Genomic DNA, 27,421 nt, shown 5'->3' with positions numbered 1-27,421 from the left:
TTTACGGTCCCTAAATAATTCACTGATACTTAGAAATAAGATGGCAAAATGTGTTGAAATCCATTCTCTTAGGCCTGAGAATCAGCAATTGCAAACTGAAGAAAAGATGGGTTTGCCCACAGAGAGAATGTGCAGCAATAAATGGCAACAGACACATTCTTCTATGCTTCCAAGAAACAAGCCATAAAATACATTGCCTCTCCTCTCTCCTTGTGCCCCCGGCACCCTGACCAGAACTGCTGCAGAAGGTTGCCCTAAATATGTTCTGGGAGGGGAAGTTCTATTCCACAAATAGAAGTTCTTGAGGTGATGGAGCTATTCACTGGTGTCTGTCCTGACCGACAACATATCAAATAACAAAATGCCCAGCTGGAGAAGAACAATTGGAGCTATTTCTCTGTCACCTCTTATGCAAAGTGCTATATCCTGCCTCAACCACTTTCCCCAGCCAATCATTTGAGCTGAGAAAAGTTTCAGCCATGAAGGAGCGGAAAAGGGGAAACTGTCAAAATCTTCCCCTCTTATTCAATGATAAATTTGGTACTGCAACTTCCTCACAGAAGCACTCAGAATCAGTCCTCCCCAATGACTGTAAAATCTAAACAGAAGATACAGTCATACCTTGGTTCTCAAACGGCTTAGGTGTGGAACAAATTGGCTCCCAAATGCCCAAAACCCGGAAGTGTGTGTTCCAGTTTTCGAACTTTTGTTGGAAGCCGAACATCCAACATGGCTTCCACTTGAGTGCAGGAAGCTCCTGCAGCCAATCGAAAGCTGCACCTTGGTTTTCGAACATTTTTGGGAGTCGATTGGACTCCCGGAACAGATTAAGTTTGAGAACCAAGGTATCTGAAACAACCGAAGAAGTTATGTGTGCTACCCAAGCAAACATTACAAGGAGACAAGAACTGAGGATATTTAAAGGTGTGATTTATGCTCCAGTCCTGAATAGGTTTAACTTGAAGTAGAACTGATTCCCACATACAGAGTGGAGCCTTAGGCACACATCGCTGTTCATTATTTGAGGTATGGCTTCTTGGGTTTTCAAAAATGAAATATAGTGGTGCTTTGGTTTCATTATGGGTAAATAAGAATCTGTCCCCATGAGAAGTGGTGAACTAGTTGTGAGGCTGAGTGGGGGTGGCGTAGACTGAAACAGATATCAAAAATAACCACCATGGCTGTGGCTGACTTAGGTAAAAATGGTAGGCACTATTACTGAAAACGTGGCGGTGCTGGGTGGCCTAAAAAGGCCCACTAGGGTTTTTCTTTTTCTTTGTGGGTGATACCTCTGTGTGGTGTTTGTGCTGTGTGTTATATGTGCATGCGAGCATGTACATGCATGTGTGGAATGTGTCTAATAGCCAATGTCTAATTCGGGCCTGCCGCAAATTCCCCACTGCTCTGCAATTTTGCAGCTCTTCCTACTCTGTTACTCAGTGGAGGCTGTATGTGCACATGCTGTAGAAATGTGTGAGTGTACAGAATATGGGATAGCCCCCCCCCCCGGCTTTGGCCACTTTTGTTATGATGCTGTTTCTGTGCATTGAATACTCTCCAACTTTTTCCCGGTGAGAACAGGGATGTCCTGTTCCACCACCACCACCACGACTATTCATACCTCGACCAGCTGACTAGGTTGCCGCAGCCACTCTGGGGCGGCTTCCAACATGTATAAAAACATAATAAAGCATTTAAACCTGAAGAAGCGTCTCTACCCCCATCGTTCTGCCCGGACACTGAGGTCCAGCTCTGAGAGCCTTCTGGCGTTTCCCTTACTGCGAGAAGTGAGGTTACAGTTTTTAATGTTTGATGTTTTATAATAATAATAATAATAATAATAATAATAATAATAATAATAATAATATAATTATTTATTATTTGTACCCCGCCCATCCGGCTGGGTTTCCCCAGCCACTCTGGGCGGCTTCCAACAGAGATTAAAATACATTAAAATATCACACATTAAAAACTTCCCTAAACAGGGCTGCCTTCAGATGTTTTCTAAATGTCAGGTAGTTGTTTATCTCTTTGACATCTGATGGGAGGGCATTCCACAGGGCGGGCGCCACTACCGAGAAGGCCCTCTGCCTGGTTCCCTGTAGCTTTGCTTCTCGCAGTGAGGGAACCGCCAGAAGACCCTCAGCGCTGGACCTCAGTGTCCGGGCAGAATGATGGGGGAGGAGACGCTCCTTCAGGTATACAGGACCGAAGCCATTTAGGGCTTTAAAGGTCAGCACTAACACTTTGAATTGTGCTTGGAAATGTACTGGGAGCCAATGTAGGTCTTTCAGGACTGGTGTTATATGGTCTTGGGGGCCGCTCTCAGACACCAGTCTAGCTGCCGCATTCTAGATTAGTTGTAGTTTCCAGGTCACCTTCAAAGGCAGCCCCACGTAGAGCGCATTGCAGTAGTCCAAGCAGGAGATAACTAGAGCATGCACCACTCTGGTGAGACAGTCTGTGGGCAGGTAGGGTCTCAGCCTGCGTCCCAGATGGAGCTGGTAGACAGCTGTCCTGGACACAGAACTGACCTGCACCTCCATGGACAGCTGTGAGTCCAAAATGACTCCCAGGCTGCGCACCTGGTTCTTCAGGGGCACAGTTACCCCATTCAGGACCAGGGAGTCCTCCGCACCAGCCCGCCCCCTGTCCCCCAAGAGCAGTACTTCTGTCTTGTCAGGATTCAACCTCAATTCATTAGCCGCCATCCATCCTCCAACCGCCTCCAGGCACTCACACAGGGCCTTCACCGCCTTTACTTTTAACGTGTTTTTAAGATTCTGTTGGGAGCCATCCAGAGTGGCTGGGGAAACCCAGCCAGATGGATGGGGTATAAATATATTATTATTATTATTATTATTATTATTATTATTATTATTATTATTATTATTATTAAAACCCATCCCTATACAAGGCTGCCTTCAGATGTCTTCTAAAGGTTGTATAGTTACTGATCTCCTTGGCTCAGGGTTGGATATTGTCAGCACATCCAGTACGATAGCTAAACAAATCTTCATTGCCATCAATGTGGATTCGTTTGCAAGCAAGAGATAATGCCAGCACCCCAAAACTGGACAATGATGCTTATAAACTTACGCTGAAAATAATGAAGCCCAGCCAGAGATGAATCCAGGGTCTCTAGTGAACCATAACAGGGCCATGAGAATGAAGAGGACAAGGGTGATGACTTCTGGGTAGCTGCAACAGAAGAACAGCGAGTGTCAACATTGCCCTTCCAGTATGTTTGATTTGACATCATTGTAACATTTTGCCTGTGGTTCAGCCGTCTGTCTTACCTTATCGGTCCAAGTTTATTGTATTCATCTTTAATCAGCTGTGCGGAGGCTTGTTCCCTGGGTGATTTTTCCTTGCCACACTTGAACATTTCTTTGAAACTAAAATTGAAATAAAAATAACCAGTAAAGGGATTTTTACATTTAAGGTATGGGTTTCTCTTCCTGTGGCTTGGATCCAAAAACTTGGGATTTTTTGTCTTTCTTCCTTTGACCCCTCTATTTTGTATCACAAACTGCTTTGGAGATTCTGTTTAGTTTCAAAAGAGGCTTGCTATGTGGGGATCTGTTTTGAAAATGCAGTTCAAAGCTCCTTTTTGGCAGGAGGAACTGGTTACACATCTCTCTGGATCCAAGCCACAGTCCTTGGAACAGAAATAACCAATACCTTGTAATCCAGAAACATAATGCTTTATGTCAAACTGTAGTATCATGTATGGTATGTGTACTGCAATGTCTTGGCAAATTTGGTGTTTTGGTGCACATACTTTATAGCAGAGGCAGTTACTGGGCTTCCTTTGTACAAACTAGAGTAGCCAAGCTCCCATCACCCTCAGCCAAAACTGCCAATGAACAGGGATTATAGGAACTGTAGTCTGGCAACATATGCTGGGTACCATGTTGAATAAAGTTAAAGGTAAAGGTGACCGTTAGGTCCAGTCGCGAACGACTCTGGGGTTGCAGCGCTCATCTTGCTCTATAGGCTGAGGGAGCTGGCGTTTGTGGCCAGCATGTGGCCAGCATGACTAAGCCGCTTCTCGCGAAACCAAAGCAGTGCGCGGAAACACCGTTTACCTTCCCGCCGGAGCGGTACCTATTTATCTACTTGCACTGGTGTGCTTTCGAACTGCTAGGTGGGTAGGAGCTGGGACTGAACAACAGGAGCACACCCCGTCACAAGGATTCGAACTGCCAACCTTCTGATCGGCAAGCCCTTGGCTCTGTGGTTTAGACCACAGCGCCACCCGCATGTTGAATACCTCTGTGCTAAAAAGCAAAATCCCTGCTGAAAATCTTGGAAAATATGCTCTCTGTTCTTGGGGAAATTATTTATACCACCTAGTGACATTTGTATATGAAAAGGGAAAGCAATGTTATGTCAAATCTGATGTGATGTAAACTGTGCAACAGTTACATGGGTTTGTTTTTGTTTGTTTGTTTGTCTAGTAAATAGTAGCTGTGGATTGGGGGTGGTGAGGTGGTCGAATCAGGACTGTGGTGTGATGGGCACACCATATCTGCTATTTATTAAACAAAAGCAGTCATGCAGCTTCCCGTTGCTAGGATGAATGTCACTTATAAATCATTGGTTGTGACTTATTGATGCTTAATTACAATCAATCAGTATATAAATGTTTGGCCCACTTCAGCATTAGGCTGAATTGTGAGCAAACCATGGTTCCATTACCACATCTTTTTGGGGAACAGTGTTGGGAATTATAATTCCTCTTTGGGGTCCGGGCTACCTCTATCTTTATCCCTTTACTTGAGGGATAAACCTTATCAACCCAGATCTTTGCGAAGATTATTCACTGTAGCAGCTATACAATTGGACTTTTCCATCCGAATGTGTGCCAGAACAAATACTGGTTTCACCCTGTGAGTGTGGGTTGCATATGCAGAGGTCCTGAATGATGACCAGCCGTTAGTCCACATGCAAATATTAATTTGGACTGGGTTGGTTTTGAGTTTCCAAAATGCATGCCTATTTCTATACCACAGGGATGAGGAAGCTGTGTCCTCCGAAAGTTGTGGGACTCCAGTTCCCATAATTCCACTGGTCATAATGGAGGGTCACAACCAAATGTAGCCAATGTAATGCCATCCAGATGTTGCGGAGTCCAACTTCCATCCGCCCCAGCTAGCATGGTCAATGATCAGAAAGATGGGAGTCGCAGTTCACAACATCTGAAGCTCACCACATAGGCTACCTTTGGCCTTCATTGAGTGAAAGTGTGCCTCTAGTAATTGCTGATGAATTTTCATGAATGAAACCACCCATTCTCATTCTAAAATATGAAATGATTTTCTACAGTATACTATTCTCCCTGCCTCAACTGTCATCACATGGATTGCACTGGGCATTTATACTTACTTGAAACCCAGGAAAAGCCACATCAGCCAAACCCAGGAAAGGACCAGTATAATAAGAGTGATGGGGATGCAAAGAATAAACCAGGTTCCAAAATTGATGCACTGGCAACCTGGGTACCTCCTGAATAAAAAAATGAGAAAGAAACTGAGGTTAAGACATCACTATTGCATATGAAAAGCAAGATACCAGTTAAGACAGGATCCCTGGGATGGGCTGAAGTTTTGATACACTTACACACACCCTGTCCAGTTTTAGATATGAAAACCAGCTCTATCAGGAAATGAAGATGGAATATGACTTCACCTCGAATGTAGATTTGAATGACAACTGCATTATTGCACATTTAACAACAATAGTGTGAACTCACTGGCCTGATGTCACTGAGTTCCTGATCTCACTGCTTAACTTCCTATGGCTTCCCCTTTTTTTTCTTTTGGTCTCACTTATCTTTTTAAGAGAGGGAGACATATTAGTACCACAGGTATCTAGTGTGACTCTGGGTGGAGCTGCTGGTCTCCCCCATCTTTTGGAAGGTTTTGAAATCATGTTAAAATGTCCCCCTGTTCCCCAAGAGCTGTTCATAATATGCTGCATCAGCCTTCATCAACCTGGTGGTCTCCAGACGTTTTGTACTACAACTCCCATCTGCCCTCAGCCAGATGGACAAAGGCTTTACTACAGGATAGGGATTCAGATGAGGTTCTCAATCACGAGGGAGATTTGCATGAGTACAGGAGGCCCCTTACTTCATAAGTCTGCCCTTCAACTTGTAAAGGGCCTGTACAGTTGGGGAATGTGAGGCAACAGTGAAGGGCTGGACTTGCCCATTTTCCTCTCCTCTTTGCTACATGATTATGATCACATAAAGGAAGTGAATGCTCAAATAGGGCTTACAATGGCAGCAATTTCCTTTTGTTCAGTCATATGAACAAAGTTACATGATAAATACACACAAGGAAGATGTACAGATAGATATATAAAGGAAAATATAAATATTGGAAAAACCAGAAATTGTTTCAAGGTTGGATATTTTCTTGAGTCTTAGTGCAGAAGAACATTCCAAAGCTCCACTATATGCTTCATAACCCAGACACTGATGTTGGGGGTCACCATCTTTTTTTCAGTCATAGGTAAAGGGACCCCTGACCATTAGGTCCAGTCGTGACTGACTCTGGGGTTGCGGTGCTCATCTCGCATTATTGGCCGAGGGAGCCGGCGTACAGCTTCCGGGTCATGTGGCCAGCATGACTAAGCCACTTCTGGAGAACCAGAGCAGTGCACGGAAACACCGTTTACCTTCCCGCCGGAGCGGTACCTATTTATCTACTTGCACTGGTGTGCTTTCAAACTGCTAGGTTGGCAGGAGCTGGGACAGAGCAACGGGAGCTCACCCTGTCGCAGGGATTTGAACCACCGACCTTCTGATCGGCAAGCCCTAGGCTCTGTGGTTTAACCCACAGCAGTCAGCAAGTGAATTACTGTACCAGTTCCATATCCACTGATAAGATCACATCTTTGACTTAACCGCACAACGTAACCAATGGATCAATTGATGCATCATATCCTGTTCTGAGTTTTATCTCCTTTATTATGGCTATCCAAAATGTTTTCATTTTACGACAAGATCAGAAAATAGGATTGCAATTATCAAATATTAAAATGCAACTATACCGGTAGTTGAATGTATTGTATTGTATTGTATTGTATTGGGATCATACTGAAGTTTCTACCAGGTTCTGAAGAGTATTATTCTTTAACAGTAATGAACTCTGAAGCTAAGGAGAAAACTGCCAATTTACTGTGTTGTTTAATTGAAACTAAACAAGATATTCAGTATTACAATACTCCGCTAATTTATTTAGTATTTATTGGGTATTGCACCCTTTGTAATATGGTCTAAGCTTTTTATTGTGTGAGGAACTTCAGCTTTATGGAGGCTGAACTGAGAGACTGAAGAGATGTCACCATACTGCTGGTCTAGAGCTCTTGTTTGCTACCAGACAACTAGGATTGCATCCCCTTGTACTGACTTCTGCAGCCACCAAGTGGTGGGAATCAAATCAACTAGGGAGCATGAAGCGATCCATCATATCACAACCTCTATACCCAAAAATAATTGGGTAAGACTCTGTCACAAAGCCCTCACATAGCTCTTTTAAACATCAGTCAGTCCAGACGATGAAATGAATTCCTGATCTACCCTGGCTAAGGGAATTAGCTTTAGTCATCAGAAACTACCCAATGACTGCTGAATGTACCATGATAGATAGGACCATGTGAAGCTTCATTCCAACTCCATGTACATAATTGATTGAGCTCAGATAATTGAGCAGTACAATGTTCAACTGATGGAATGGAATGCTACAGCATTTTACAAAAGGCCTCCCCTCCACCTTATCCACGTAACAGAACAAACCACTTAATAATTAAGTAATTGTTAATTAAGTAATCCATAAACTACAGTTTGAAGTTCAGAGGGCCTTCTCAGTAGCAGCACCCACCTTGCAGAACAGCCTCCCATCAGATGTCAAGGAGATGAGTATCTATATAACCTTTAGAAGAACTGCAAAGGCAGCCCTGTATAGGGAAGCTTTTAAATGTGTAATATTTTGTTATGTTTTTATATATGTTGGAAGCCACTCAGAGTGACAACCCAGTGATATAGGCAGGGTACAAATAATAAAGTTATTATTATTATTAGAAAGTTCTGTGAGGGGGAATAGGGGTCTTCTCTTGGGAGAAAAGCAATGACAAATCTAGACAGCATCTTAAAAAGCAGAGACATCACCTTGCCGACAAAGGTCCGTATAGTTAAAGTTATGGTTTTCCCAGTAGTGATGTATGGAAGTGAGAGCTGGACCATAAAGAAGGCTGGTCGCCGAGGAATTGATGCTTTTGAATTATGGTGCTGGAGGGGACTCTTGAGAGTCCCATGGACTGCAAGAAGATCAAACCTATCCATTCTGAAGGAAATCAGCCCTGAGTGCTCACTGGAAGGACAGATCCTGAAGCTGAGGCTCCAATACTTTGGCCACCTCATGAGAAGAGAAGACTCCCTAGAAAAGACCCCGATGTTGGGAAAGATGGAGGGCACAAGGAGAAGGGGACGACAGAGGACAAGATGGTTGGACAGTGTTCTCGAAGCTACCAACATGAGTCTGACCAAACTGCGGGAGGCAGTGCAAGACAGGAGTGCCTGGCGTGCTCTGGTCCATGGGGTCACGAAGAGTCGGACACGACTAAATGACTAAACAACAACAACAACTCTCAGCTCCCTTAACAAACTACTGTCCCCAGGATGATTGGGGGCCAACCATGTGGTATAAAAGTGCTTTACATTTATAGTGTGGATGGGGCTCAAAGTAGAAAATATGTTGCTGACTGTCTTTTACAGTTCTCTCAATATCTGCAGGGCAACCTCCTGAGACAGGGATGTATAAAGCAATGCCACTAGGAATACCTTGACACAAGTTACACATTGCAAGTTCCCTTGGGTGACGGAACCCTCTCTGCATAGCAATAGCCTGAACTCACCACATGTCAAAGTCAGATACAGAGTCGCAGCTTAACAAACACAAAGAGTTTCTATAATGAGGAAAGGTTTCATTAAGGCAAGAGCTTTGTTTGATTTTATTAAGCTCTCTCTGGGACAAAGGTGCCAGGCTTGACTTGAGAGCTGCAAAATACGCAAGGCAATTTCTTTGATGGGACCCTGCTCCTTTGGAGAAACTGTGTGTGATTCTCCCGGGGCAGATAGCAAAAGTAATGTCATCCAGAATGCCAAAATCACCCAGCATACCAAGGTGAACTTGAAAGCATCCACCGTCAGGCCGCAGCTTCTATGCAATGGGCTGTGAAAATTGGCTGCAGCAGAAAAAGTCTGGCCTGTGCTAATACTATTTCCACCTTCAATGAAACAAAAACTCATTTCATTGTCGTTAGTTGGCCTGGTAACAAGAGCCCATTGATCATGCCCAATCTTACTGTGTGAATGCCTAGGTGGCCAAAGCAAGTGACATCTCCTTGGGTATGGGGGCGGGAAAATAATCTGCTTCCCTTCCTCATTGCTCACTGCTTCATGTTTGGAATGGTAAAGCTACTTCAATGTGACTCCAAGCCAACACTCCTACTGCTTGACATTTCCTCTGAAATGTGCTTTCGCAGTGTGGGATCAGAGATTTACGGTGTCCTCCCGATCTAGCAAAAACTAAAGTTCTTTAGGGCACAGTAGAGGTCGGCATTCAGAGAAAATATTCATCACGGTGTGAAAAACGAAGGCACAACATGTTGTGGGGATGAATGCACCAGCTCAAAATCAAGAGGTTAACTGGCCCTGCGTACTCAAAAATACAGAGGCTGTGCTAGTGATGAAGATGGTTTGCAGCGTAAGATTATGTAACTATAATAGCCAAACTAGGATTGTTCAGGCAGCCTCTTTGCCCAAGAAAAACACACTTTGAAGATGATCGGTTTGACCTTAGAGATTTGGACTATCACACTGATAGGATCCTACAAAAACAAGACAGCATAACCTGTTTTAACAGCTCCCTCCTATCTCCACTTTCTCCCTCCTGGCTGTTGCCATGCAATCTGCATTAATAAATGTTTGAATTTAAGTGATTTATACCTGCAGTACTGACCTTGACCAAGCTTATCAGGACAGACCTGGGGATAGGATTCTTGCTCTGCAATAGGGCTTTCATTATCTTAAGATCATTCCTAAGGTTTTGTCTATTACGTTAGATTAACGCACAAAACCACCAAGGAGAGTGACTCTGAATCATAACCAAACGGAGCCTAGAGGAGCAGCTGTAACATGAAAAGCTGATGATATTAATGCCTTTTGCCTTTTGGTAGTTCTTTACTCTAGGCACTGTCATGTTCCCTCTGCTGATTGGCTTGCGTTTATGTTTTATATCCCTCCCTTTATTTATTTAGGGGATTTTTAGCTCCCTCTTCATTAAAAAATAATCTCAGAGCAGGGCGCAGTATAAAACAGGAACATATAATGCACAATAAAATCCTGGTACATAAAACCAATAAAGAAGTACACTCACCATCACAATGAACAACAGTACAAGCCAGAGCCGGAAGGCTACCCAAATCCACATCCAGTTTGACCAAAGGCTTGGATCAATAAGTGTGCTTTGGCACCCAAAGCCCTGCAAGGTCAGTGCTAGATGAATCTGTGAGGGGGGGCATTCACATTCCCACCAAGTGTCCCCCCTTTTTTCCAGGGGCAGTCCTGCATTTACAGAAGCTGTCCCAGTTTCTGATTTGATCCCAGAATGGCCCCCTTTCCTTAGGACATCCCCAGTGCTTTCCCCCCTGGGGGGACGCAAGGGTACGCATATCCCTAAACATTTTCAAATCTAAGTGTGGCCTTGGGCCGTATTTCAATATGAGTAGGAAAATGAGAGTACCCCTAAACATTTTTTTAAAAAGAAAAGAAAAAAGCACTTGTTCATCAGAGAAATGTTGGAGGGTATGGAGTTGTGCAACCTTGAGCCAAGGGGATAAGTAACTATACAACCTTTAGAATACATCTGAAGGCAGCCCTTTGTAGGGAAGTTTTTTAAAAAATGTTTAATGTTTTGTTGTGTTTTTATATATGTTGGAAGCTGCCCAGAGTGGCTGGGGCAACCCAGTCAGATGGGCAGGCTGTTGTTGTTGTTGAATAGGACATCCCTATTTTCATCAGAGAAATATTGGAGGGTATTCATTCCATAGCCATTTTCACATGTTGCTGCGTCACCTGGCTCCAATTCAGCTGCTTTCTATGATTCCCTTTCCCCTTTCCTGCACATTTCATTTCACTTCACTCAAGTGGTTTATTAGATTCTGAAAGATACCATGGGAAGCCGGCTGCAACTAGGAAGACTCGGGGATTCGGCTCAGTCCACATTTCCTAAGTGAACTGACCTGACTCACACCTCCTAGGCTACTGTATTATGCAGTTCAGAATGCAGTTATCCTTCAGCTTTCATGCAACTCTGAATTTTGTGAGATGGTGCTCAACTAAAAAAAGAAAGTTATCATTGTGTATCTAAAAATATGCATCTTAGATTAGAACAGGCATCCCCAAACTGCGGCCCTCCAGATGTTTTGGCCTACAACTCCCATGATCCCTACCTAACAGGACCGGTGGTCAGGGATGATGGGAATTGTAGTCCAAAACATTTGGAGGGCCGAAGTTTGGGGATGCCTGGATTAGAATGCATGTTTTGTAGAATGCATACAAATAGGCATATTTTGTGGGGAGGGTTCTTTTTTTTCAGAAGAATTAGAGATGGATGAAGAAGCGGGAGGGCATAAACTTATGAATGAAAACATGCGAAACTGACATTGATGCAGGGAGGGCATGAATGAAACTATGTTAAACCGACAGGAGCTGGAAACAGGCTCTCTAATTACAACTCAGAGAATGCACAACCACCTGAAAGTGAGAGATGAGTAGTGGTGCAGTTAGGTAATTTTGTACCCTGAGATGACCCCATCTCTTCTCCAACCCTTGGGGGTGGGGAATCTCAGGATTGTGGGTTCGAGCCCCACATTGGGCAAAAGTTTCCTGCATTGCAGGGGGTTGGACTAGATGGCCCTTTTGGTCACTTCCAACTCTACAATTCTATGATTCTATGGCATGCACAGGAGACTCCAAAGAAGAATAAAAATCAGGCTTTCACTCTGAAATGGGCTTTGGTCTGATCCAGCAAAGCAGCTCTTATGATCTCCAACAAAAACAATGTCAGTGCAAAAAATGATCCTGGAGCTGTAATCAAACCAGGGATCATAACAAAATGCCCATCTGTAAACAAAAAAAGAGTTTTGTAGCTCAACTCCAGGCATGCTTCCTCAGAAGAAAGCCTGAACTGCTAGTTGTTCAAGGTGGAATCACATAGGTAATTAGTTGGAGATGTGATTTCCTCTGGTATGGTTATTATTCCCTTGCCTTGCTTGTAATGAAGTTTGAAGGCTTTAATGTGTCCTTGCTTATTTGATTATATGTATGCTTTTATTTTATTTGCTTTAAAATAGCTATGATATATTCTCCTGTGTAAAACGCAGTTTAGGATGATGCAATTTTTAACAAATTACAGGTGGCAGATAGACAATATTCCAGACGACTAGAAATCCCTTTAACAGATTATAAATATTTGGGACGCAGAGTGAAACTGACAGAATGATCCTTGATACTGCGGTTGTTGTCAATTAGTATCAAGTGTAAAAATTGCAGTTGCCTCAGAAATAGCATGAAGTTTAACATCGTATATCTTCAGCTGTGAGAAAAGTTTCCTGGGGCCAAACTGTGGCACCATCATTTATAATTATAAAACATTTCTAAGACAGCCTCAGTGATTTCAATGAGTTTGTTAAAAGGAGGGAGAGCAAACCTGCAGAATAATGTTTTTAGACATTATTTTCCTTTTTTTCATTCTGCATTTCTGGCCTGTGTGATGTGTTCCAGCTGTAATATTGTGCCTATTTGAATGCCGTATTGCACTGTGAGTTCATGGTGGTTGGACAAGAATATTTGAGTCTAAATTCCCTTCCCCTCAGCTTCACTTTACTATTTTTACAATGGAAATAACAGTGCATAGTTCAGCAAAAGCTGAATACTTTAAGTTCCATTGATTTCAGCAGGAGAGATTTAAGTGTGTGTTTATGTCTCCCATTGAAATAATGATGGGCCTTAAAATTTCTGGATAAATACTGACTATTGGGACATCAAGGACAAAGACAATGGAAATGCAAAGCTTGGAATACTGTATAGAACAGGCACCCCCAAACTTCGGCCCTCCAGATGTTTTGGCCTACAACTCCCATGATCCCTAGCTAACAGGACCAGTGGTCAGGAATGATGGGAATTGTAGTCCAAAACATCTGGAGGGCCGAAGTTTGGGGATGCCTGGTATAGAGTATGGATGGATGGATAGATAGTGATTGTGGTTCAGAAATTCTCTGGCCTTCTTTGTTTACTGCACAGTTAAAATATCATTGATTTGTAAAGTGGAAGTTGTGGCGGAATGTTGTGGGCAGCTAAACTGCAAGAGCATCATCATGTGACCTGCCTGGAAGTTTAGCTAATCTATGAGATATTTATGTGACCCAGCAGTAATAAGGTCAACTAACCTACAATACCATCATGTGGGTAGGCTCTTAAGTATATTTGGGCAACAGAGCTGGATTGAGATATAAAAAAAACTTTATCCCAGTTGGCATCTGTCTTGAATCTGAACTGATTTTATGTATGTGTTGATATTTTAAACTGTTTTTTTAATTATTCCCAGCTGTTGTTTGAACTGCTTTTTATAAAAGGAAGGAAGTAAAAACAGGGTTCAGATTTAGAAGAACTTGTTTTGGCTCTTTTCTTACGTGTTGAAATGCTCGGCAAAGATTAAGTTGGTTGAAGTTCCAGTGATGGTCGTCAGTCCGCCAATAGTTGACGAATAGGCAATGCACAGGCACATGACTTTACATATCATGTGGTCCCTTTTGGTTCGGTATTTTCTTCCGGTATCACTTGGTTCTGGAGTCTCCTTAAATAAGAAATGAAAAGAACAGTAAACATCTTCATTTTCGCCAAGTGACATGTGAAACCTGCCCATCTTTGTTCAGAAACTGAACGGGCTGAGATTTTTGCAAACCTTTTTGGAGGTTTTGGATAAAACACATTGTAGAGTGAAGACTCTTTGAAATAACCCCTGGTGCATTTCTGACACATGTAGGTTTTTAAAACTTATTATTATTGTTCCTGGTTGCTGGATCAGGAAGAATAGCAAATAATACATCCTAGAGTTCAAGTTGGCAAGAACAGCTTGGCCTGCAGAAACAGAAGCAGCCTCAGCTGCTCTTTGCCCTCCTCCAAATCCGCGACTTGGTAAGTTTGTGAAAATATGAGAGAGGACAGAAGAAGGGGAAGAGGCAGATGGAAGAGGCTGACACTGAGCCATAATAAGCAGAGGCAAGATGGAAGGAGGCTTGGCTCAGAATGCCTTGGGGATTATTGTACTAGCAGAGTGTGAGAGCTTCTAAACCGTGCCATTTTATAAAATTCTTCTTCATCCGTAAGAACAGTCTCACTGGGCTCCAGCACAGGTAGTGGAAAAAACACTCACAGGAGATGAAAATCTGCATTCAGCATGGAAAAAGTATTCACCATAGAAAGCTTATTCTTCCCTCTCTGAGTGGTGTGGGGCTGTCACCATGAGCATCTGCCATTATGTGCAGGATTTGGCTTGGGTGTAGTGGTGACATGCCAGGGCTGAATCCTACGCATGCCTGTAACTCCTCAAGATGGCCTTATTATGAACCCATGTAGCTGGAAGTCACAGTGAAATGGCTTCCCCACCACCCCATGGACCTCATGAGAACAGGTCCAGCTTGGTTGACCTGTGGGCAGGAGGAGGGGGTAACCTTTTTTTTAAAAAAAGCCTTGAAACATACTTTTTATTAGTGAAGCATTGACATACCTCTGCTGCATCTCAAAGGCTCAGTGATGCATTCAAAAATAATAACTGCATCACTCAAAATAAGACAGCTCAAATACATGCATGGTAATTGGAAGTTCTTGAGGCAAATTTAGCTCATTGTAGCTCAACATCTCTCTTTGGTCTAAGCTTTGGGGTCAGATATTGATATCCAATGCACTCTACCCCATTCTTGTTTGATTTGAATGATCTCACATGCGGACTGAATTACGGAGCATCTCAAAGGGATCAAATCTTTGTTAAAGTCTGTTAAAAAGTCTGTCTGGTGTACAGGTTTTCACACCAGAATACTGGAAAATAGAAAGAGAAGAGAGTCATGTTTGCAGGTGGTGGGACAGGTTTGGATGTAGCAAAATGGCGACAGGCATGTACATTTAAAAGGCAAAATGCATCTGTCTCTTAGGTAGGCACACATGGATGCTGTACTTTTGGTCCCAGGAACCAAATATAACAGAAATAGATCTACCGTGAAATTCCCTGAAACGAGAGGTAATCAGATAAAATAATAATATTTATATTTGAGGAGCTAAGGATATCAAGAAACTAAGAATGACAACTGATATAGAGATGGTAAATGAAAATACTCAAAGCCTTAACGGGATGCCGGCTACTACCTCGTTTCACTGCGATTAACAGTTTCCTCAGAAGGAAATTGAAATACACTATATTCTAAAGTAAACAACTTTCATAAGTAAAGACTGAAGAGACACTAATTCTGCATGTTCAAAAGCCTAAGACCCAGGCCAAAAGAGGGGGATTCAAACTCAGCTATGTAGCTTTCTAAAAAATTCAAGATCTGGGCTGTGTCAACACTCTTCAGAAATAAAAAGTAAGAAAACTCAAATTCTGCATTCTCAAGGCCTGAAATACAAGCAAAAAAGGAATTCTAATTAAGCTATATAGTTTTCTGAAAAACTCAAAGTATGGGCTACGAAAGCTCCATGATCTAATGATTGGCAAAGACTACTGAAGGGCGATCCTAATCACGGGTTTATGTAGTCTGTAGTAAAAGACTTCTTAAAGGGGCAGTTCGTATTATCACTCAACATGGGCGAGGCTGAAGAGCTTTTTTTTTTAAGGTGGAAAATTAAATACAAAGATGCAGGATATAATTCTAGAACAAAAATCAATGCCAATATTAAGGCCAAATATGCCTAATAGTGTAGCACTTGAGAATTATTTCACAGAAAATAACAGCTACTATACGGCATGCTCAAAAAGAAAGGAGAAAAAGAAATAGTCTTCGACCAAGCCCAGTTTGTGAACCTTTAAGAACTTAGTCTATACACTTAAGATTGAGCATGCCATATAGCAGCTGTTATTTTCTGCTATATTTATTTGCCGTGACTGTCTTTTCTGCTACTGTACTTTTGGTACCAGCAGCCTGGAGTGCAGGGAGAAAGAGAGAAGGATAGGGTTGCCAGATTCAATAGTGGAAGGACCTCTGTGCCTTTAATTGCCCTGCTCTCTTTTGAGTCTGGAAACCTGAAAGAGAAACCAGCAGACCCTTTGCTTGGAAATTAAACAAAGGGTCTGCTGGTTTCTCTTTAAGGTTTCCAGACTCAAAAGAGAGCAGGGCAATTAAAGGCACAGAAGTCCTGTCCACTATTGAGTCTGGCAACCTTAGAGAAGACCACCATCCCCAGACTTCAACTACTAATGTCCCAGGGCTCATGCACACTTTTGTTTGAGCCACATTTTGATCACGTCGTATGCCAAAAATTCATTTAAGTCCAAGAGGTTTTCTCGGCGTTCCACAGCTGTGCCTTGTGAAAATCCCACCGAACCAGAACTTCTCAGATGTGCAGAGAATTCAGGGAAGGATTTTCCTTCGCTGAGCTTCAATTCAGCAGGTAAGATTTTTGCAAGGCGCAACAACAAGAAAAGCTCTCAGACCAGGGGGAATTAATCAGGGCACAATACAATCAAAATACGGGCCCAGGGAAAATTGTGGATTAGTCCCCAGGCTAAGAACTTCAACCAAACATGGATTTCTGAGAATGAGTTCATATAATCACTTGGGTTTAGTGCATTGCTCCTTCCCTGTCATGTCCGTTTACTGAAACATGTCAGGAAACAACTATTTCATCCATGATCCACTCATAAAGACTCCAGTTACAGAGGGATGGCTTGGAGCCAGGGGTTAATGGAGCTGATCCGAGTCTCAAGATAACAATTCGCAAGTAATCATTACAAAGCAAAGTCAGAGTTACAAATTGCACAACAATTCTTGTTCTGAGACTTGCCAGCAACTTCACAGTCAGACTAGGACCAGGGGTGAACTGAGTCCAAGGAGGAAGATCTAGGGGAAGGATCATAGCTCAGTGGGAGGGAATTGGTTTGGCGTGCAGAAGGTCACAGATTCTACCCCTAGAAACTCCAGGAAGGGTGGGAGAGCTGCTGCCAGTCAGTGTGGACAATACTGAGTTAGATGGACTAGTGATCTGGCTCAGTTTAAGGCAATATTCCTATAAAACGAGGAAAAACATGGATGCAGAAACCAGTGGAGAATATTGCAGCAGGAACCATTAGTGGGATGGATTAACAGCTGGAGATACAAGGACAGCAGGCAGGGCTCAAGAAACCTGTCAAACCCCAAAAAAACCTATAGTATGACAATGCCTTTCTTAGGACCAACTGAAAAGTCACAAAGTCATGAGCAAGTTCTAACATTTGCTCCTGACTTTTTACCACCCTGTAGATTTTGGATTTCATCAACATGGCTAGCTGCATCCTTTTCTTTAATTTGGAGACTCCAAAAGCCCACTCACAATTTTGTATTATACCATATTGCAGATTACCTGAAAGGCAGGATACTAATAATTTTAATAAAGAAATAATAAATGTGTAGACTTTGGTTTTTTTTGTCCAACACAACCACCTACGTTTATTTTTTAGTTATTTGGAAAGCCAGCAAAACATTTCTCATAGTAGGAATTAAACTACATAAAAAGGGAAATGTCTAATCAGGATTTTATAAGTAAGGAACGTTTTGCAGCAGTGGAGACTGTAAAAAGGGGCAGCCCTTTATGCTATGTTTTAAAAAGTTTCCACAATCTTCTATGAGACTCTGATTCCCTCTCGCAAGAAATCATTGTTTAAAATCATCTGGACACAGGACATAAAATAATATAAAAACAAAAGAATGAGGATCTCAGCCGGAGTAATTAAAACAAGTTATGCATCTGAGCCAAAAGGGGAAACAATATAATATTTTTGCTGCTCAGTCTGAAATGGATCTCTACAGGGACTCTCCTTCAGCTCATCCTTCTAAAGAGAATGACCTGAAGAGAGAACCAGTTGCTGCAACCCAAAAATTGGAAGGAAGAGTAGCACTCTTTCTTGTTTCCTCTTTCAGCTTTACGGGCTTTTGTATTGGACCTGAAAGAAGTAACCAGAGAGGGTGGTGCCCACATCCCTCTCTCAAAAATCCAAATGTGTCAATGGACCTAGAGAAATTAGTGACCCTGACCTACTAGGCTAATATCAAATCATAATTTCAAAATTAAAATGCCGCAATTTCTTCTGAAGTACCTTTTCCTTCTCAATCTTGCACACAGCGTGAACCGCATGAGCAGACCCGTTGTTGTATCTAGAAAAAAAAAGAAACATGCAGTGTTTATAAGTGATCTGCCATGCTTGAGCCAACGGATATAATATACGTGATCAAAAATAAATTTTACCCATTTATCTGCTTTGTTTTATCTTTCCAGCCAACTGCTTCGCATTCATCAATATCTTCTATTTTAAAAGAGAGAGGGGGAGAGGTGAAAAGTTGAATATGAGGGCTTCAGTTTAGCCGGTCTTTCCCCAGGGAAGGTAAAGGTGGAGAACCGCCCAACATCTCTGTGTACCATCGAGTTCCAGCGCGTGATTGGTGGCTCCATTTACACGGGTCATTTCCAGGCCGTCCACTTCAGCTTCAGCGCTGATGATTTGCTGAGCCACTGCCTCTACGATGGGCATCACCATAGCAGCAGCGGAGGTGTTGCTAAGCCACATAGACAGGAAGGCACAGCTGATCATGAAGCCAAGGGTGAGCCTGAAATGGGAAGCACCTCCATGTATTAACTGAGAAGTAATAGTACCACTGTGGCTGGTGTGGTTGATGCCTTTCGAAGATTTATCTGTGTTCTCAGGCTTCCACTGATGCTTAGTCCCTGGTTAACGTTCATTTGCCCCAGATTGCTGCTGTATTATTATTATTTTTGAAGACGTTGTTGCTGTTTAAACGTTTTAACTCTTTTAAAATATCAACAACTCTCTTCTGAGGTGCATTCCCTTGGGATGCTATATGCAAGGCGGTGTAAAAATACATACACAAATAAATTATTCCCAGAAAATAAATCCAGACACAGCACACCTGTGTTACTTATATTAGTCAACAGACTATACTGAGCTGAAAGTTGATTCGGGGCAAACTTCCAAAACAACAAAAGAAAATTTGCAGCATTTTAAAACTTTAAACAATCATTCCACATGCGCACGTACACACACGCACACGCGCACACACCCACACACCTGGAAATAGCAACATTCAGTTAGACAAGTACCCAGCTAATAAACATCAGTCTTGGAAGGGGTGTGGGGATGGTCTTCAGGGCCAGCCCAAAAGACTGCAATGTAGAAATTTCACAGTGGTCCAGTGGAAGGCAATTCCATCACCACGGGGCCACCAAAGAGGAGGCTCTCCACCTTATTATTTAGGGGGTGACCATACCAGGAAAGACTCAAGCAGATATTAAAGTGACCTGCTATCTTCACCAATGCTATTTGGTCTTCTGGATAGATTAGTATCCATTCCTATTTCCTCACCAAGATCGGATCGTGACGCCCGCAACTCCACCTCCGGCGGAGGCGCGGAAGTGGGGTTTTTTTTGACACTGCCAGCTTGGTAACCTTGCATACTTCGTTGAAGTTGCTCCCACAGCACAATGTTGGAGATAGGTGAAAAATGATTTGGTCAAACTTTAACTTGTGAAAGCACAACCTTGTCTGCGTAAGAAACGACTATGAGGCGCATGCATCACCTACGCCATTTTTGCTTCATACCAAGTGGTCCTAGAATGGATAATTTTTACAAAGATTGCAGAGACCTTTGGAATCTGTGTGGATGGAAAGCATCGCATAAATGTTAATGATTACTTAAGGTAAGGGCAGGCTCCTTGAAAAAATGCAAAATGACTTTACAGGTTATTTGGGTGGCACGTCCCACATCCTGGCTGTTGAAATCTCGTCTCCTCTGAACTAAAGCTGCTTTCTCCTGCATTATAGGGGCACCAAATTGTGATCAGGTTATATTTCAGTTCCGGGTAATTTCTGCCTATTATGCCCTACCTCTTATTAAATGGATGATGGTCATTATTGCAAAAGGCTCTAGATGAGCCCAATTGAACCAGTTGACTTATTTTGAAGGTCAGACTAAATATAGATTATTAATGGTAATTTTGAAGCTCTGAATGCGATGGTCAAAATGTCCTGCAAATAAATTTGAGGCACTTCCAATCCTCCTACGAAAACTTTGGTCTGGAACAGAGCTCTCAGCCTTTTGCCAGTTTAGCAAAATCTTGCCAGAGGCAACATCCTTGCTTCTTCCAGGAATGGGGAGAAGTCCAACCGGTTCACTTCTCCAAATGATGTATTTCTCCAACCAAAAAATTCATACATTTTTTTGTTTTATTAGCAAAAATAAAATTTAAAAGCCACTTAGAGACCCAAATGACGTGAAAAGCAGGGTTATCTTATTAATAAGTAAAAAAATTATATTATCAGGTGAAATGGCAAAAATGCAGAAATTAGGCAAAATTGCATACAAAAAAGTATGTATGGGGAGCATACAAAAAGCCATACTTTAAATATAATACAAACTCATCATGTAAATTGAACTTAAGATTTGAAAAGTGAGAAACATAAAGGAGATGAAATTAGCAGATCACCTGCCCCTGCTTCTTTCCCTTTTGGGATAAGGTTGTGAAATCCAGTCCCTCCTGGGATTTGTAATTTCTAGAACTAGGCAAAGGCAACTTTGCAAATTCTAGAAGGTATCTGGATATGACCGGATTTCGTAAGCAAGGATAGGGGATGTAAACATCTTGCAAGAAGGCAAATTCTGTACTTCTCCTCCCCCTCTCTTTTGAGGGGGTAAATACACTACTGCTGTGTGTGTATGTAAACAAAAGAATGAAGGAAAGGATGATTTACAGCAGTGGAATGTGATGCTGAGATGCTGAGTGGAGTCAGGGTGAGTAAGAGGTGGAGAAAGGCATCTGAGAAGCACAGTCGAAGAGTTTGCATAAAGAGAGGATCTAGGAGTCTTGTTAGACCACAAACTTGACATGAGTCAACAGTGTGATGCAGCAGCTAAAAAAGCCAATGCAATTCTGGGCTGCATCAATAGGAGTATAGCATCTAGATCAAGGGAAGTAATAGTACCACTGTATTCTGCTCTGGTCAGACCTCACCTGGAGTACTGTGTCCAGTTCTGGGCACCACAGTTCAAGGAGGATACTGACAAGCTGGAACGTGTCCAGAGGAGGGCAACCAAAATGGTCAAAGGCCTGGAAACGATGCCTTATGAGGAACGGCTTAGGGAGCTGGGCATGTTTAGCCTGGAGAAGAGAAGGTTAAGGGGCAATATGATAGCCATGTTCAAATATATTAAAGGATGTCATATGGAGGAGGGAGAAAGGTTGTTTTCTGCTGCTCCAGAGAAGCGGACACAGAGCAAAGGATTCAAAGTACAAGAAAGAAGATTCCACCTAAACATTAGGAAGAACTTCCTGACAGTAAGAGCTGTTCGGCAGTGGAATTTGCTACCAAGGAGTGTGGTGGAGTCTCCTTCTTTGGAGGTCTTTAAGCAGAGGCTTGACAGCCATATGTCAAGAATGCTTTGATGATGTTTCCTGCTTGGCAGGGGGTTGGACTGGATGTCCCTTGTGGTCTCTTCCAACTCTATGATTCTATGATGGGAGTTGTAGTTCAGCCACACCTGTATGCTCTGCATTCCTGGGCAAATGTGTTAAATAGAAGCATTATTTATTATTTTGCATGCAGCAATGCCTTGTTCTCTGTTCTTTCCCCTATATACATAATATGGAGGATTCTAGGAAGCCATTTCTCATTGCATATGCTGGTTTGGGCTTTTTGAAAGCAGAGTCCTGCTTGTCTCTGCAATTCAGTAGATGATGGTAGTAGGGCATTTGTGGGGAGTTTAGAAGCAGTCTGGCCTCTGTGGGGGAGTGACCCCATTGATCTTTAGGGACCAGGGCCTTGAACGGGAACCTGGTAACCTCACTGAATATTTGAATGCACTTGTTGGCTACCCAGTGCTGTAATGAAATGGGACATTCTAAGAAACTGATTCTTTTTTTAAAGGTGGGGAGGGGGAGGGACAGAAACTGACTGCAGAGAAGAAAAAGAATTCTTCGAAAGAAGAAGAAGGGGAAATAAAGGAACTGCTTTATTGCAATCTCCTTTTGATAGTAAACAATTTATAACCCAGCATTCAAATGATCATTACGTACCCAAGAGTGTAAAATTATTCCCAATAGATTTGGGGGTTGAAAACTGACGGATGATCCCTGTTCTAAAGCGGATTCCAAAAGACTATTCCACCTCAGTTTCCCCTCATCTACTCTGCCTACAACCATTTGAAATCCATGCAGATGGCTTCATTTATCACTAGGCAAGGTTTCATTATTGTTAAATTCTGAGCAGAACTGGGCTAAGACATCTACATGATCTGAGACATTCTCCTCAAAATCTCTTGCTATTTCACAAATGGAAAGGAGGCTGCCCTCTTGGATCGCATGCTGTTATGATGTGACCCTGCAGGGGATCTCGGGTTACTTGCTGCTTTAATGACACTGTGACATGAAATGACATAATCAGACTGAACAGACACAACAGCCTTCCTCTGCCTGGGATATTGCTGGGCAATAAAAATCCTTGTGCACCAGCCAGCATAAACAATGGTCTGGAATTATGAGAGTTGGAGCCCCATAATAGGAAGAGCACCTGGTTTGGGACATCAGCTATAAAGAGTGAAAAACAATCGTCTCAGAGAGTGATAGAAAACACTTTCTTATCTTAACTTGACATATTATCTGTTAAGATAATATTGCTCTATCAGTGCAACTGGGATAACACCCTTTTTTATTAACCCAGCTCAAAGGGAACTTTTGGAGGGTCAAAAATTATCTGTAGGAGAAATTTACATGGAGCCACCAGCCTATTTAACTTCAGCACTGAATATTTTGCATGCCATTAAACATCATGCAGATGTTTAATTAACAGAATTGCTGTTTGACTTGCCTCTTGGTTCAAGTCTGAGGCAACTCTTGAGTACTGTTGCTTATTTTAGGGTTCCAGTACTCTTAACATTTGTGTCATGGGAGAATGTCACCAAGTGAAACTAACTGTACCACCATTCCAGGAAAAGCTTCTTCTGCTGAATTTTTTTGTCTGCCACACAGGTGGCTTTGCAAGTGGTGAAGATAACGAACATTCTCAGTCTTCATTTTCCCTTTTAAACCAAATGGCAACAGTGGCCTGCCTGATGAAGTAGTAATAAGGATAATTATTTTGCTGTTCTTGTTTTTTAAAAAACAAAAACAGTGTTTGCGTATTAAAGTACAATATATTATTACAGGAGGCCAGGTGACCACTGGGTGGCAGGCAGGCATGCTTACAAAATTCTCCCCATCCAAATTTCTTTCTGGGTTTCTGAATCATCTAGTCTAGTTTGCAAGCCACATCAATGCCTAAGGAAGCTGCCATCTTCTATTTTTATTTTCAGGCTCCATAGAGGCCACTGCAAATACTTACCGTAGCCTGCCACAGTTTTAATTTCTTTCTGTTGGTTCTTTAATCTTCTTAATCCTCACCCCACCCACCGCTTGTGCATATTGCTAAAACAGCAAAAAGGGGTGCTCATCCATTGGATCGCTTGCACAGATCAGCAAGAAAGACGGAAAAGCGATGGGAACAAATGGAAAGAAAAGAAAGCTTCAGCAAACTATGCCCATTCCAGAATAAATTTTAGAAAATGCCCATGTTAAATCAGAGGAAAGAATGAGCAAATCCATAAGAGAGCAGGCTGGAACCAAGGTAATCCACTATACATTTGATGGGCACGTTCAATTGCAGAGACAAAATCTGGAGCAACAGTCTACACCCCTCCTCACAGCACTGTTGACACCTTGCTGTGGGCTTAGAAAACACACACTGTGAAATCAGCCTTGATCGGTTTGTGTGCTGGGCTTTCCTCTGCCCTCCCTACATTTTGTGGAACCGGCCAGACCACCAGTGAAGAGGTTAGGTAAGATATATTTGTGGATTCCATATTTATGAAAGAGACGGCTTCATCATCTCTTTCCCATCTCCTTTCTTAGCTTTCTAGTTACTCCTAATGGCCAGGTTTAGCTCCTTGGCACCTTACGATCATGATGAGATCCTATTAGGCAAAGAAATAATGATACTCCAAGCCAACACTGTGATCAGTCTTGCCGGCAGGGATGTACACACAAGGTTCACTGAGGTTTCCCATTTCACCCATTCTGCTTTCCCTGACTGTGCTAATTTACCATCATCAAGTCAGAAACTGACAACTCCTTGCTTCCCTATCACAGCAGCATCTGACAATTCAGGAACCAGAAAGGCTGCAATGCTGGCAAACTGCTTTTGGTCTTGCTGATTGGAATGACAGGGGCTACCTGACCCCTTACGAACAATAAAAAGGAGCACAACATGATATTTCATTTCTCCTGTCTTCTCGTTTGTAACAGCTGCCAGCAATTGGGGAGGTGGAGGGGGTGGGCAGAGTCTTCCTATCTATCTGCAATAAAACTGCTTAGCACTACGGTACCACAGCTTCGGATGGAATACTAAGGATGAGATAATGTATGAAATAACTCTCAGTTGCTTAATACCAGTCATTAAGAAGTATGAGTCAGAGCTGTTCACAAATTCATCTGCTATTTTGTTCTGAGCCATGTGCCACTATTGCCAATGACAGAAGTGTTTCGTGTAAAATCCGTCTTCTCATCCCAACGATATGTATAATTCAATTTTGGCAAAAGGCTGGCCTTTGCAAATCTCTTTAGCAGCCAAATAGAACAGTAATTATGGCTTGCAAAGGGCAGTGGTGTAGCATGGGTTGCCAGTGACTGGTGCAAGGCAAGTATTGCACCACCTAACCCGTGGTTCCTGTCAGGGCCGGGCAGCAGTGATGGAGGTGGGGAAGGGTCTTCCCAGCAGTGGTGGCCGTTTATTTTATTGTTATTGTTTATTTCATGAAATTTTTACACTGCTTGATCAGTTTAAAAACACACACCTTCAAAGCAGTTTATTTTTCTTTTGAAATTTTGCACACACACACACACAATCAAAATTTTGCACCTGGGGAAACAGCCCCTCTACTCCTCCCACACACACACCATGCCACTGGTCAATAGGTGATACTTTGCACACAAACCCGCCCAACTTGCCCCAAAGTTGCTACTTGAATTGTTGTGCTCCAATCACAATTACATAACACTGAAAATTCCAACAGGTGACGCTTCTATTATTGCCAGGGAGCTGCAGTACTGGGGAGAGTAGCATCTGTGGAATTTCTTCTTATTGTGCAGTTTTATAAAGGACAGGTGAAGAAAAGAGCTGGCAAGTCTACCTGCACAACAGAGCCAAAGAGGTTTTCAGTATATCAGTTTCTTTTGTCAGTATGCTACATACCATGCAGGGTTAACACCCACCAGCATCACCATTTTCAAGGCAATTCTCTTGTGCAAATTCCATTTTTCTATCGACGTTGCCAAACAAATCACTCCCGTTAATAGCAGATGAAAATCTTTGAAATAAGCAGATGCCACCTAAAAGCAAAATTCATTTTGTTTAGCTAAATGTGCGCTATTTAGCAACCATGATTCCATCTCAGGAAAATAATGCACTGTATAATTTGTGGAGGAAAGGGGCTTGCGAAAATCGAAACAAATGAAGCCACTTAGACATATGAAGAGAAACGACAGGGACTTCAATCCTCACGTTCACTCTTGAAAACAGGAGTTGCTGTTATTAGAGGAATAAAATGAAACTAAAATTAAGCATGGGGTGTGTTTCAAGGGGGGGGGGGCATTGACAGCACCGTGCTGAGGGGCACCTGAATTCTAGCACCACCTCTGTGTCCCAGCAGCAAACTCAAAATATGGAGTTCACTCACCTTTCCGTATTCTCCAATTTTGCCCAGTCAATATGTCTACAAATCTGGTGCAACAGTTGGACTGGGATGGGCCTAATGGGAGTTAGTGGAAGGCATGGGAGGTAGGAGTCAGCCTGGTGATGGGCCATAAGAGACTCAGAAGCATAGCTGCCAAGTACCCTGTTTCCCCCGGGAAACCCCTGTTTTTACTTACCTTTTCCCGGTGGTCCCTCGTATCACTTCGTCTCCCATTTTTCTACGTTATTTTCTCCTGCCGGCGGCCATTTTTTCTGATTTGCCCTTCTATGGGCACCAAAAATGGCCGCCGGCGGCTTCAAAAGTCACATCTACGCATGTCCGGAAGTGCATAGACGTGACTTCCGGTGTCGGCGGCGGCCATTTTGGTGCCCATAGATGGGCAGGGCAACACCGGAAGTTGTGTTGATGCACTTCCTGACATGCGTAGAAGTGACTTTTGAAGCCGGCGACGGCCAGTTTTGGTGCCCATAGGAGGGCAAAACGACACCGGAAGTTACATCGATGCAACTTCTGGTGTCACACGGCTGCCGGTCCCGGATTCTGCAGTCCGGGACTTGGAAGGTAAGCTCAGAAGAAGAGAGGGGAATGAAACCAATTTCTCCAGTGCAGAAAGGGTTCTGGAAAGGAGCAGGCCGTATCCATAGAGTGGTAGCCAGTGCTTGGAAGAAAGAACTTTTGGCCCAAACTGAATCAGGTTTCAGGGACAAATGGGATGTGAAATCAAGTTTCAGGTTTCTTCACTGCTGTCTCCTGTGTTTCACAATGGTAGCAAGAGGCACACTGGTTGTGATTCCCTTGCTATACTGCTAGACAGCACCAGTCTCCCCAGCCCACCAACCACCTCAGAATGGGCTCGGTAGGGATGCTTTGAGTGGGTTCAAGGCCTCGAGGCATTAGGATTAATTCGCCATTAAAGAAAGCAAATAAAGCAATTGAATGGTTTGATGTTTGGGCTACCAAATATATGGACAGTTGGAGTAGTGGAAGGGAAAGGAAGGGGGGGGACAACAACGGGAAATTTACCTGTTTGGAAGCCATAATTCCGAACAATGGGAACATTAAAGCAGGAAGTAGTGCTGAAACAGCCAGGGGTAATGCTTCTGTAAGCCAAAAGATGGCCACCACAAATAACGTGTAGGCACATTCTGCTTCCTAGAATTAAAAAGAGAAAATAGAATGGAAGAAAATCAGATTCAGATTTCTGTAGTACAATATGAGCAATCAGACAGAAAACATTATAACCCCTGACTGGAAAGGGCAATAAGATACAATGGGGAGACTCTCCTCTTCAACTAGAATACAGAGATTT

At 42.7% G+C, this 27,421-nt stretch overlaps 1 protein-coding gene across 1 annotated transcript in view; it reads right to left on the bottom strand.

Moving 5' to 3' along the window:
* SLC13A1 (solute carrier family 13 member 1) overlaps positions 1-27,421 on the bottom strand; it is an 83,971-nt gene that overhangs the window by 12,255 nt on the left and 44,295 nt on the right. The window contains exons 3-11 of the mRNA XM_035127612.3: positions 27,136-27,264; positions 25,611-25,747; positions 18,734-18,921; positions 18,563-18,620; positions 18,414-18,471; positions 13,765-13,928; positions 5,392-5,511; positions 3,300-3,398; positions 3,100-3,201 (exon numbers count right to left, since the gene is read on the bottom strand). Coding sequence (XP_034983503.1) covers positions 3,100-3,201; positions 3,300-3,398; positions 5,392-5,511; positions 13,765-13,928; positions 18,414-18,471; positions 18,563-18,620; positions 18,734-18,921; positions 25,611-25,747; positions 27,136-27,264 — 1,055 coding nt within the window. The remainder of the gene's footprint in view (positions 1-3,099; positions 3,202-3,299; positions 3,399-5,391; positions 5,512-13,764; positions 13,929-18,413; positions 18,472-18,562; positions 18,621-18,733; positions 18,922-25,610; positions 25,748-27,135; positions 27,265-27,421) is intronic.

The sequence above is a fragment of the Zootoca vivipara genome, chromosome 9 (assembly GCF_965207765.1).
Source record: "Zootoca vivipara chromosome 9, rZooViv2.hap1.1, whole genome shotgun sequence".
NCBI classification, from domain to species: Eukaryota; Metazoa; Chordata; class Lepidosauria; order Squamata; family Lacertidae; genus Zootoca; species Zootoca vivipara.
This window is presented reverse-complemented; position numbering and strand designations above follow the sequence as displayed.